This window comes from Pygoscelis adeliae, unplaced genomic scaffold (genome assembly GCF_000699105.1).
Source record: "Pygoscelis adeliae isolate BGI_AS28 unplaced genomic scaffold, ASM69910v1 Scaffold227, whole genome shotgun sequence".
In the NCBI taxonomy this organism is placed as follows: Eukaryota; Metazoa; Chordata; class Aves; order Sphenisciformes; family Spheniscidae; genus Pygoscelis; species Pygoscelis adeliae.
Window position 1 is genome coordinate 1,493,117 of NW_008825100.1, and position 12,661 is coordinate 1,505,777.

General features: G+C 39.3%; 1 protein-coding gene across 1 annotated transcript in view; it reads left to right on the forward strand.

Moving 5' to 3' along the window:
* SNX4 (sorting nexin 4) overlaps positions 1 to 12,661 on the forward strand; it is a 34,384-nt gene that overhangs the window by 8,466 nt on the left and 13,257 nt on the right. The window contains exons 2-6 of the mRNA XM_009327128.1: positions 2,221 to 2,359; positions 2,436 to 2,585; positions 3,693 to 3,740; positions 7,676 to 7,731; positions 12,410 to 12,482. Of these exons, the coding sequence (XP_009325403.1) occupies positions 2,221 to 2,359; positions 2,436 to 2,585; positions 3,693 to 3,740; positions 7,676 to 7,731; positions 12,410 to 12,482 (466 nt within the window). The remainder of the gene's footprint in view (positions 1 to 2,220; positions 2,360 to 2,435; positions 2,586 to 3,692; positions 3,741 to 7,675; positions 7,732 to 12,409; positions 12,483 to 12,661) is intronic.

Consider the following 12,661-nt stretch of genomic DNA (forward strand, 5'->3'; position numbering starts at 1 on the left):
AGCCCAGCCCTAAGCTGAGCTTACCCTCTTCAAAACTCTGTGGTTGCAGTTGCAACTTTGTTGAATCAAAATACTCTAATAGGGAAGAATTCTGTGGGATGTTGGCAGTGCCATTTAGTGGCCGTCAGCAGTGTGCTTGCCTTTTTTTTCCTTCCTGAAGTCAGTCTCAAACAGTTTTAATCTGCAGCAGTTTGTGTTGAATGCTTATGAATACATCCTTTTTTCTTCCTCCTTGTGAATTTTTTTTTCCTGCAAATTCAGTCACCTGGAATAAATGACCTTTCCACAAGCAAGGATAGATATACAGAAAATGTTCTGCCTTACTCATTTAAATAAAATTCCTTTTGCATAATTCTGTATTACATTACTTCACCCTCAAGATGTAACAATGCTTTTTTTTTTAAATGAGGATATAGCAAGGCTGTTCCTCTCTAATGAGAGTTCAGAAATGGATGACAAAGGCTTCTTGTATTTTGTTTAAGCGTATCAAATATTTGGGGCTGCTCTGGGGCAGGATTTTTTAACCTTACAGCTTAAAAAAATCAATAATTTGTGTAGTATTCAGATGTTTTCAAAACTTTACTCCAGAAAGTTCTTAGGAATTCAAGAACTGTATAGCCTGAATTCAGCTGGAAGAAATAATGTAGTACCCTATTCTATTGAGTATCATATGAGTAAGTACTTGTAGTTCATAACTTACTGTGCCTGGTTCTGGGCTCCCCAGTACAAGAAGGATGTGGACATACTGAAGCAAGTCCAGTGAACGGCCATGAAGATGATTCGGGACTTGGAGCATCTGACGTGCAGGGAGAGGCTGAGAGAGATGGGGTTGTTAAGCCACTGGAAGAGACAGCTCAGAGAATCTTAGCAATGTGTATCAATACCTGGTGGGGGAGGTAAAGAAGATGGAGTCAGACTCTTCTGTGATTCACAGAGAGAGGATGAGAGGCAGTGGCCACAAATTCAAATATAGGAAATTCTATTTAAATGTAAGAAAACCTCTTTACTGTGAGGGTGGTCAAACACGGGAATGAGTTGCCCAGTGTGGTGGTAGAGTCTCTGTCCTTGCAGATATTCAAAACCCAACTGGACGTGGCTCTGAGCAACCTGCTTTGAGCGAGGGAGTTGGACTACAGACCTGCAGAGTCTCTTCCAACCTCAACTATTCTTTGATAATCTCATAACATAGTTAATGTTGTTTCATGTAGGTTTATGCCAGTGCTTTGTATGCTAATTAGTCACTTAATGTAAGAACCAAGGTAGGCATGGACATCACTGGTTTCTGTTAAGTGCCTTGTGTTAAGTCTCTCTGTGTTTATTCTGGCATATGGTAACTGCCAAGAAGTGCTACTGACCTGATGCTTATTTGATGATATTGCAAGGTACTTCTGTTGCTTTAAATGTCTTGTATGAAGGATGATTTTTTTTTTTTCAGGTCTTTATGTTACTTTTCAATCCTATAATATTCCATGATTTCTCCTTTTATAGTAACATAAAATCTCTTAAGCCCTTGCTCGGTGATGTTGGCTTTAAGTTTTCAACAAATTTTTCAGATGCATCAATTTTGTACCTGCTTACTTTATCTTTAGCTAGCTTGTTAGACTACATATCCTTAGTCCTTAAATATAAAAAGATATTAGTTTGAACAAAAAATATTGGAAGTGCTTTGAAGTTTGCTACGTTTTTATAAAAATATCCTTTAAAAATTCTTAATATTTTTAAAGTTATATTTTTAACTATTCCAGCTGTTGCAGGCAAGACAATTTTTATCCTCTGAAGGGAAGACTTTCCCATTGAATAGTAAATTCCTCCTTGTACTCTGTATCCTTCAGCTGCTCATGAAATTGTGCTGGCTTGGAGCCTAGCACTGTTCCAAGAGAAATATGTCTAATTTTGTAGTGATGTGAACTAAGTTGCTTGTGTGACTATTTACTTGACTGTGACCTACCTGTTTGTTTGTGGTGTGCTGAAAATGTATTGACTTTTCCTGTGTTCCTGGCATGTGCAGAAAATTTGAGTGCTATCAGGCAGAAATTATAAATATTTATAAAATTAAGTATGTAGACATGAAATTAATTAAGGTTAGTTTAGTTTATGGGCAAGTTATGCAGTAATCGTTACTGGGTAACTATTTTTAGGGCCTTTGCTGTAGTCGTACTGATGGTACGAGGGAGAAGGCGATAGCTTACTAATGCTCAAATTTGCTATTTTATCTTTCAGAGCTGTTGAGTCCCAGAGTGAGGGACAGTGTGCCCCAGTGGATTCCCTGTGGCGACGTTACAGTGAATTTGAGTTGTTGAGGAATTATTTGTCAGTTACCTATCCACATATTGTTGTTCCACCTTTGCCAGAAAAAAGGGTAAGGAAGCTGAGGCTGCAGCTTGCTTTGTATTGTTTGTTATTTATTTACTATTAACACTCTTCTGTTTAAATAGGCTGACTTTGTTTGGCATAAGCTGTCAGCAGATAATATGGATCCAGATTTTGTGGAAAGAAGAAGAATCGGTTTGGAAAACTTCTTGTTACGTGTGGCCTCACATCCTGTTCTTTGCCAAGACAAAATCTTTTATTCATTTTTAACACAGGTATAGTAAAGTGATGTGCTTTCTAAATACATTCATTAGTGATTTTTTTTTAAGATAATGTCCTTTGCTCTTCTTCCCTCCCATTGACCCATAGCTTGCTCTGTGTCTAGGAGAAGGATAGACAAGGTGAATAAACTTAAGGTGGAAAAGGCTTGTCTGTGTAAAAGCTTCTTAACAGCCCACTGCATTTGTACAGTTGGCCTTCTAATGTACCTTTATGACTTTTTTCCAGTCTAGTTTTAAGGCTCCTACGAGAGAATTTCCACCTCTTTGGAACAGCATATTGGGAACTTAACGTGTGCTGGTTGGGAAAGCTTCCCTAGGACTAAACCTGAAATACTAGCATGCTATACTGCTGGCTGCAGAGACAGTACTGGCTTCCAATTTGCTTTTTGGATATCCATGGTTTCTTTAGCATTGTGGTTTGAATCATGATCCGTTCGTATGTTATCACAAAAGTTGCGATCCGATTGTCAGCTAGAGCATTGCATTCTGCAGTTTTCAACTTCAGGAGATGTTGGGCGTTTCTTTGTTCTGTGCTTTGATCAGAGATTCCCCAGTAGTGGACTGAGCTGATATGTTTACCACAGCACAGTATAGTACATAGATGAACTGTCGTATGGGAGCTGAAAGCAGTGGACAGCCAACCACTACATGTGAGCAAGGTGACTGTGTGTGCACTGTAAACTGATCGCATCAGTCATCGCCTGTATGTTCTCTGTATGCACGTTCCTCAAGCTGCACAGGTCCTTGGAGCTGCTGATAATCTAGTAGGCAGTAGATGACTACCCTGCTTTCTAAAGAGCTGAGCTACTTACTTAAACGTGTGTGGCTCCTGCCTCCAGTTGATAGAACGAGGTCGTTGAGCACACTGACACATAGTGAAGAGGAGAGAGTTTTTTTGGGAAGTTAGTATGGAAGCACAACATAATGACATGTTATTCTTAACCCAGATTCTTGAAATAGGGAGGGTAGCTGAGGCAGAACCCAGGTTTACTGGAGAAGCTCTTCTCCTTTCAGCTCTGACGTGGTTCAGATATAGGGACTTGCAAAAGCTATGGCACTCTTAAGTCACTTTAACAGAACCTTCTTTTCCTGTATTTTTAGGAAGGTGGATGGAAAGAAATGGTGAATGAGACCGGATTTCAGTTAAAGGTAATTACTATAATTGTCTCATGACTGCTGTGACACAGAAATACTCCAACAAACGTGTTTTAGGCTCTTTAGGAAAGGCTGTTTGCTGTTAGAATGAGCTAAAGGCATTGCTTTATGTATACTTGTAACTACGAAATACAGTGATGTTCTTAGCATGTAATAGGTAAGACTTCAGTTGTTAAGTTTTCTAGCAGGCTTGTTAGTATGTGCCTATGTTTGATGCTCAGCCTCGTAATTCTGCTAGTAATATAAAATTATGATTTTTATAAGCTTTAAAACTAATGAACTTGAGTTCATAGCAGTGCTTTTGTATGTTGTCAATTTAGTATAGTCTCATGTTAAAGATGGGTGTCAGATTTAGCCTGGTAAGAGGTGCAAGGTGTCAAAAAAAAAAAAGGCAAGCAAAGGGGTCTGAATTGTAGGACTTCTCTACAAGGATAAATTGTTCAAAGGGACTAAGACAGATGGATTTGGTGCCCCTTAACTGTTTAGTGGAATGTGTCTTGAGGTAGTACTATCCCCATTGACATCACTGAGTTGGTGGCTGTGTAAACTGGTGGAAGACTTGCAGGAATAAATGATCAAAGGTAGCATGCCTGTACAGAAGGAGAATCTGTGAGAAGCTGATAAATTGCTGGGCTGTGCCTGGAAAAGTTACTATAAGGGGACAAATACTAAGCTTTTGTTTCATTGTAACATGATCAACTCTTACGAAATCACGGCTGAAAGCTAGGTGGATTATGAAGAATTATTCTGAATAGCAAGAGCTGAAGAAAATCACTGGTGCTCTTATCCTCAATGTCCAAGGGGCTTTGATACTGACACTTAATGTTGATAACTTAAGTTGACAATAATTCCCTTCCATCATGGTAGGGCTTGCATTTTGCTAGTATTCATAATGCAAAAAAATGTAAAGCTTTCAAGCTGTGTTCTCCTAGTCAACACATCCTTATTTCAGCTTACACTCGTAGGAGTTCAGAAAGTTTGTACTGGCAGGGTATGTTCAGGAGTGCACACAGTGGTGTGTGTAAGAAAGAAAACTCATAGCAGAATGCTGAGAATATTTGCCTACCTGAAACCATGTTGTAGATTAAATGAGAGATGAGCAAGTCCTGTTTCCCTTCTGGATTTGATTGTGTGTATAGTTTCCTTTTTACAGTTCCTGTTTCCTTAGGAAAGAAAAATAACTTTTTGCAAATCCTGGGGAAAAGCATCTTTCCTTTATTCAACATCTGAAGTATAAACCCCTCAAGATTGGAGGTTATTTAGCACTACACTGGAGGACAAACCTCTGTTCACAACATGTCTTAGTCAAGAATCAGACCACTGGTTTATGTGCTGCTGCTGTCTCTGCTGCTGCTGCATTAAAGCAGGATGTGTGTTTTGTCCCACAGGGTCTGAACCAGGCTAACTAAACTTTAAATTAGTCATTAATGCAGTGTAGCATGTTATAGTTGAATGTTGATGTTAGAGACTTTGTTTACTCTGCCAACTGTATCATTAAATCATGCCTTTCCTCCCTCCCACCCCCAGCACTTAGTTTTATTCTTTAAGGGATTTGTCACTTGGGATTTTAACCCTTCCTTTAGGGGGGAGAAAATACCCCCTCTCTTTAGTTTAGTTAAATGATTATAGGATCATAGTAGGAATTAACTGTCTGAAAACTACTCTACTATACCTCATTTGATGGGGAATTCATCGCTAAAATGCTTGTGCATATTAGTCTTAAATCAATTTTTAAGACGACAGACATTTTTCTAACAGCTTAACTCTGTGTGGTGAAAATGCTCAAAAGTGGTGTGTGGGAGTTACTGTGCTGTTAATGGCAAGAAGGAAATAACCCTACTTAGACGGTTGAGCATTGGCAGGATCTCAGTTCCTGCCTGACAGTGCTTGTGTACTTTCTGAACTCTTCCTTCAGACACATGTAGTGCTCTGTAACAAAAGGCAGAAACTTGCCCTGTAACTGTAATGTAGAAGTGATCCTTTTCAAGTGTAAACCTGTTGAATGTGCATGCTGTCCCAACAAACTCAAATGGCTTTGGTGCCTGCTGTTTGAACATAAATACAGTATTTTGTGAAACAGCTACTTAGAGGGAAGGACTCTGATTTAACGTCAGTGTACCTAGGTGGTGTTCGTACCATTAGAGAATGTGCGAGGAGTATATATGAGTGCGTCTGAACGACCTGAAATCTAACTGGCATGTGTAATGACTTGTGGGGATAGAGCAGTGGAGGTCCAAGGCCATACAAGCCCACGGAGCACTGTGAATAAACGTAAATCCTGGGCTGGGAGTTGGAGTTACTGCAGTGTTTTGTGTTCCTTGTGCTATCTTGGACCTCATTCCCCATGCTGCCTTTGTCTTCCCTTTGCAAGGTATTCTTAGAGGAGTGCCTCACGTAGTGGTGACAATGAACCTGTTTTCTTCCAAGATCAGTCAGTCTTGCAGGTTTCATTCACTTACCTTTCGGTTTGTGGACTATGTTTTGTATTGGTTGTTTGGTGGTTGGAAGAAGGATGGCTAAAGTTAGGAAGATTTCCATCAGTACCTCTCATTCTAGTTTGAAGAAACAAACTGATTTTTCCCTCAACTTGGATGCTGTCCGAAGTGTCCTCCAGATATGGAGGTGGTTCCAGGTGAAAGGAACTTGCAGTGATATTCAAATACGGATATCTTCTGCTCAGCCTGAATGCAATGGGAGGTGGAACAGTCTCAAACTGCGCCTGTCTCATTTGTAGAAGCTACTGAAAGGGTCCTGAAGGAAGGACTCCGTTCTTGGTTTGGGAAAACACTGCCTTCCTTTTACTGTCAAATTCAAAATAGCTCTTCAAGCTCTGAGTTGGCTGTAACAGTGCACAAAATACTCCTGTATTATATACCAGCACTAACAAGTACTGCTGAAGTAACTTACTGCTAGCAGTTGTGGCACAATTCGTTAGCTAAAAGAGTACACTATAGGAAATCTATACGCCTCACAAGATGTTATTTATTGTTCTCTCAATGAAAAGAGGGATGTTTTGATCAAAAGTAAACTCCAGCCATTTTACCTGAGTTGGAGTTTTCATGCAGTGTAGATGAGCTGTGAGCGAGCTGTATGTAAAATGCCGTATAGAAATGAAAAGTTGTGGTGATGTAGGACCTTTTTGTATGAGGCTGGGACATCTCATCTGTATTGGTGTCTCATTAAGAGTAAATACCCATGGCATAGTTTAATGTTCAATTAAACTGAAAAAAACCCGAAAACCCTCCTTAGAGAGATTCCATACTGCTGTTGCAGTCATTGGTAAACCAACAGCTCAAAAAGTAAAGTAGCCAATTACCTTTTTAATTAGGTATTGAACTTTCTTCTGTAGAGGTTTATATATGCTTTATTATAGAAAAGAACATTGCATTAAAAATGGCTCTATTCTGATATACAAATCACATTTTCTGTGAAGCCAGTCATAAAATAAGAGAACACCATATATAAGATCTTGATTTCACTGGGGAACTGTTCCTAGTAATAAAGAGCATATAGAGGTCACTCTACCACCAGTTTTATTTGGTTTGAAAAATGTAAAATAGTTTGTCCATATGGTCTTATGTTACCTAATTGCTTCATCTAAAAAGAATGTAGGGTTGTGTATCTTAACTCCATAATTTGTGTTACACTTTAATAAGGGACTATTTTTGTGGGATTTGGATTATACCAGTTTAATTTTAGTGGCTACTGTTTACATCCTAGTTCACAAAAATAGCTTAGTTTTTCGACTTTTTAAAAAAAATAAAATGTGACATGCAGGGCAGCTAGTGTCAACTTGTTCAATGTTTGAAGATTTAAATATGCCAGGAAGGCAGAATTTTTTTCTAATGGTGCTGCCAGAAGGCTGAGATTTTTTGTCACTGGGATTTAACTGCATTAAATTAACAAAGCTTTTTTTCCCCTTTTTTCAGGCAGATTCCAGATTAAAAGCTCTTAATGCAACATTCAGAGTGAAAAACCCAGACAAGTAAGATTCCACATCCTTCCTCCCTCCCTTTCTCTTTTTCAGTTACAACTGTAACTTCAGATGACAGAATATTCTATTGCCTTAGAATAAATTCAGGAAAGAAAAATTATCTTTCTGCACATCAAGTCTTAGCAGAAGCCCAGTAAGGAGGTAGTGTGAAAAGGTTTGATAAATCCTGTTTCTAGGAGCAGGAAACATTCAGAAAAATGCCATCACTTTACGCAAAATGAGTCTTTCATTTTAGCTAGGTTAAAAGGAAGGAACAAAAGAAAAAACCCAGACCCAGAAAAAGAACCTCCTAGTATTTGTTTGCAAAGAAATCTTTCGAAGCATGAACAGAATACAGATTGATAGTAGGTCTTTCCAAAAATCTGCTAGCGTACAATTTTGGATGCACGCACCCTGGTGTTGCAGTTCATAGTTCTCTTCAAGCTGCCAATTTTCACAGATGCTTTTGAAAGTCTGGAGGTCAGTTCAGCTCTGCTGCAGTTTAGGAAGCTCTGGGACAGGCACTAGAGCAATCTGCTGGATCAAAAAAACTGGTCAGAAGCGTAAGGGTGTGTAGCAGAAGGTTCATCACACCCTAGGTAAAGGGTAAAATGAGAGTTTCTACTTCTGCAATAGTTAAACATTAGCGTGCAGCAGTAGGGCCAAGAGATATTGCTGTTTGCCATCTATAAGCAATGGAGACCTATACAAAGTGCCCTTCTGTGTTCATCTGCTGTCCAGTAGTGGCAACAGGAGATGCTATTTAGGGAGAGCCCGTGTGCCTGACTGCTTTCTGTTGTCTGTTCCCTTTGTACTTCCCTAGCATCTATGGGTATTGTATTAAGGACGTTAGAGGCTACATACCTTCCTAAACCTCTTCATAGACTTATCTGTGAATCGGTGCAGTCCCTCCTCTTTTATTCTGTTTGCTTTTACAGCCTTCTGTGGCAGCAAGGAAACTTTTAGCTAGGGTTTGATATAAAAGATAACATTCACGAATGAGACAGAAAAAGAGCAATTCTCTCAGTAGCTACAGGTGAAGTTGGCCCCTTGTTTGAATGCTTCATCCTCCATCATCTTCAGCTGTGGTTAGTAGGAGTTAGCTTTTCCTGCTTTCACAGCAGGGAAACTTTGCCAGTAGTCTGCCTGTAGGAATAGGTGGGCAAGACTGGTTAAGGCTGAGATGAGGGATATACTGTTATCTTTTGAGGTAACAATGTTTCAGAAAGCAAAGCTGTTGTGAGAAGTGGCTTGGTAAAAAGCAGGAAAAGAGTTAATACAAGGAAAACATGAGGAAGGGCTTGTAACAAGAACAGTCCCTGAGTATCTATCTTTTAATAGAGGCTTCACAGCACTTAAGAGATACGGCACATGTTTTCTGTTGTATTCTGCCAGCTACATAGCTTCTAAATTGAACTTTTGGATACAAGTTGTTTAATAAATAACTGATGAGCATAACTTGTATTTCTTTTTAATTCAGAGAGAGCCTTTTAGCATAGCATGCGTGGCCCTAACAGGAGGAATATTGCCTTGCTCTGCCTAGCACACTTAGCTTGAGCTGCCTGGAATCTGATGTCTTACCCCTCTGCGTTACCTTTGGTGCTTGTGTGACTGGGTGGTAAAGTGGGTTCAGCAAGCTCACCTTGCTGAAACAAAAGATCTGACTGCTGTGTGGAGTGTAGGTTTTCAGGTTCCTGGACCAGGAAGGGTTCAGGTGAAGAATAGCTGCAGCTCCCAGTCTGGATTGCCTTGCGGTGCAGTGGAGCTGTACCCTTCAGCTTAGAGCAACCTGAGGAGCTTTAAACAGCTGAAACGATGCTGCTCTAGGAGATCAAATGTAGATTGGAAACTAAACCTCCTCCTGTGGGAAGCAATAAATATCTTTAATGATGGAATTATATGGTGATAAAAATGTGGTATTCTGGTACTCAGAGTTAAATCTGTATCTACTGCAGATCTCTCTAATTTGGCCTCATGGCACCCATCCTCTTGTTCTCTTTCTGTGCTTTAATCAAAACAATAGCTTTCTTCTTGGTGAAAGCTTTCTTTAGGAAGCACTAAATCCTTTCCTAAGGCAGATTTCTTTTTTTTTTTTTTTTTTACAAAAAAAAACTCTCCTTTTTTTTTTCTGGTACTTACTTTTTTTTTTTTTTTTAAATCGGGGAAAAAGTGTTCAAAGGCAGTTTTTTTTTTTTTTTTTTTTTTTTACAAAAAGTAACTCTCCTTTTTTTTGTCTGGTTAGTTGGACAAGTGGCTTGTTCTTTAGTGAACAGTTCTGTCCTTGTAATATCTTCTTTCACAAAACAGGAAAATGGTACTGCCCTCCCTGATGTAGGGAGGAGTACTGCCAAGTAAAATGCACAAAGTAAATAACTTTTATTGAAATGCTATCTACTGTAAATGAAATTTTCTTCTTTGCCATTACCATAAAAGATATTGTTGAGAAGAAGCCTGGTGGTGCCCCTACAGAAATGTGACCTGATCTGTTCTTCATTTGTGTCTGAAGTTCTACTTGATAGCTCAATTAAATATCTAGACTGTTGGTGACATTGCATGACCCAGTAAAACCAAGGGAAGAACGCTAGGCTTGCTTCGGTTACTGAGTGCCAAAACAATGTCTTGTTTCACACTTCTACATTACGATGCACTGGAAAGTAAACATGCCTTTGTGTGCCTCACCAAACTCAGTTTGGAAATTACTTTATAATTATGTAATATTTTTAAATGAGCGATGAGTAGGACTTAAGTAAATACTTGAGGAATAAACCTTTGATCTGCAGTACCACCAGTCTCTTAAAAACAGCTTTTCCTGAAAAATTATATTTGTAAAGTTTCCAACCATCACAGAAGATTGGTCAAAAAATAGCATCACTTTGGTTTATGCTTTTCTGAGACAATAAAGAGACAGCTTGGTTCTGAAGTGATTTTTTAAAAATTATTTTATTTTTTTAATGAAGGAGGAATTGGCATGGGAGAAGATGTACTGCTGCTGGAGTCCAGGATACTGAAAATTCTCTTAGGTTCCCAACTCTTGCCTTCAGGGAGTACAGCTTTTCTAAAAGCTTTCTTGCCACAAAACAGGATAAATAAAACTTTTCATTATAAATTTCTGGAGTGGAAATGGGAGTCTTCCTGAGCTGAAGGCATGCGTTTTAATCTTTTGTTTTTAGTTCAATTATTTCAAATATCTTCACTGTACGTGTCTGCAGCTGTCCGACATGCGGCCCTGGTGCATATTTTATAAAGTGTAAACTGAAAAGATTGCTCGCTAAACCCCACTGTGCAGATCAATGACTATTTTTTCCATACAGTTTCTCTGCTGGCTTTTAAATCTTTTTATGTACTTTAACCCTGTGTGTGTCATAATCTTATAAAAGATGCTCCTTGGAGATCAAAAATATTAGAAATGGTAATAAAGCTCCTACCTCCTGAATGTAAGGGGGGAAAATATTTTAGGGGAAGACTTCCTGGCAGGGGAAGAAGAGGTGTTAAATGAAAAACCCTGGAATTTCATACTTGGTCCCCCAAAACAAGTGACCTGACTCATTTCAGTAAGACCTCTTGGGTACAAACTATTCTGAAATACAAAGCCTGACTATGTGCATGCAGTGGGAGGAGGGGTGAAGGTATTTTATGCTTGAACATCAACCTGGAAGGCTAATCTTAGTCTCCCATTCCTTAATTCTAGTTGCGGTGTTCTGTGTTTGTTTATTTTCAGATCATTGTTTAGTAATTTAGGTAAAGCTGTTTCTGGCTTCCCATCTGGATGAAATATGTTCTTGTGTACCAAAGTAGGTCATGAGTTAGACTTGTGTGTGATAGGGAGGGTTTATGTATACAGAAGTGGCTGTTGCTCTGGCGTAAAGGGTTACCTGTCACTAGCAAAGCTGTGGCAGCTGCCTCTGCTTCATGGTTAGCATGAGCTAAATGTATCAACTTAAACTACCACCGAGGCTTAACTGGGGAGGCTGATAAAATGCCTCTTTCCTTCAGTAGTGGCAGGCCAGCAGTGTGCACATGGTCACTTGCGATGCGTTACCTGACTGGTACTTTGCTAAGCTGTAGTGACTTGGTTGCTTTTAGCTGTGCGTGACTCCTGTGCAGGTACAGGTCTCAATAGGGTTTCATATGTAACTAGTTACAGTTACCGTACGGCTTAGCCTTAGAGGGATTGTGATAATTGTGAATCGCAATTATCAATTGTGAACCTTGAACTTCTGAAAGGTTATACTCAAAACTGGCTAGATGGCAGCTTGAAAGTAAAGTATCTTTGTCAGGCCAGAAACGTGAACACATTTTTATTAAGAAGTATGTATGCCTCAGCAGATTTTGGCTTTGTACTTATTTGAAGCTTTCCTATTCACTCATGCTTGCTTTTATAAATCCCATTTTTAAAAAAAACCAACACAATGGTGTAGTAACTTCAGTTAACCACTTATTTCATAAAAATTTGTCTCTTAAATTGTTCTGAACCTTCATCATTTACATAAAAGCAGTTATGCAAGTGTTGGGTTGTTTGCTTTAGGGAAATTAAACTCTGCAGTCACTTCTTTAGGAGTCTTCAGCTAATTCCACCTCAACATAATCCAGGCTCTGTCTCGCTGGCTGTAGCATTGTGGTTCTATCTTGCATTCTGTGAAAGTTTGCTTTCATGATGGCTAATGATGTACTATCTGTTTCCTGCTCCCAGGAGATTTACTGAGCTAAAACACTATAGTGATGAACTGCAGTCTGTCATATCACACCTTCTGCGAGTCAGAGCTGTAAGTATTTCCCCTGTGTGTCGTGACAAATAGTATAATTTATTTCTAAGGCAGTAGTTCTTGTTTAGTCAAGAGAACTGGTATATGTGCTCTAGAATAAGGGCCGTTCTGCCTGAGAGAGTCTGGCTCTGGAGCGCGGGGCAGGAGATGGCGGGGGTGGGGGGCGCTGACTTTGTACA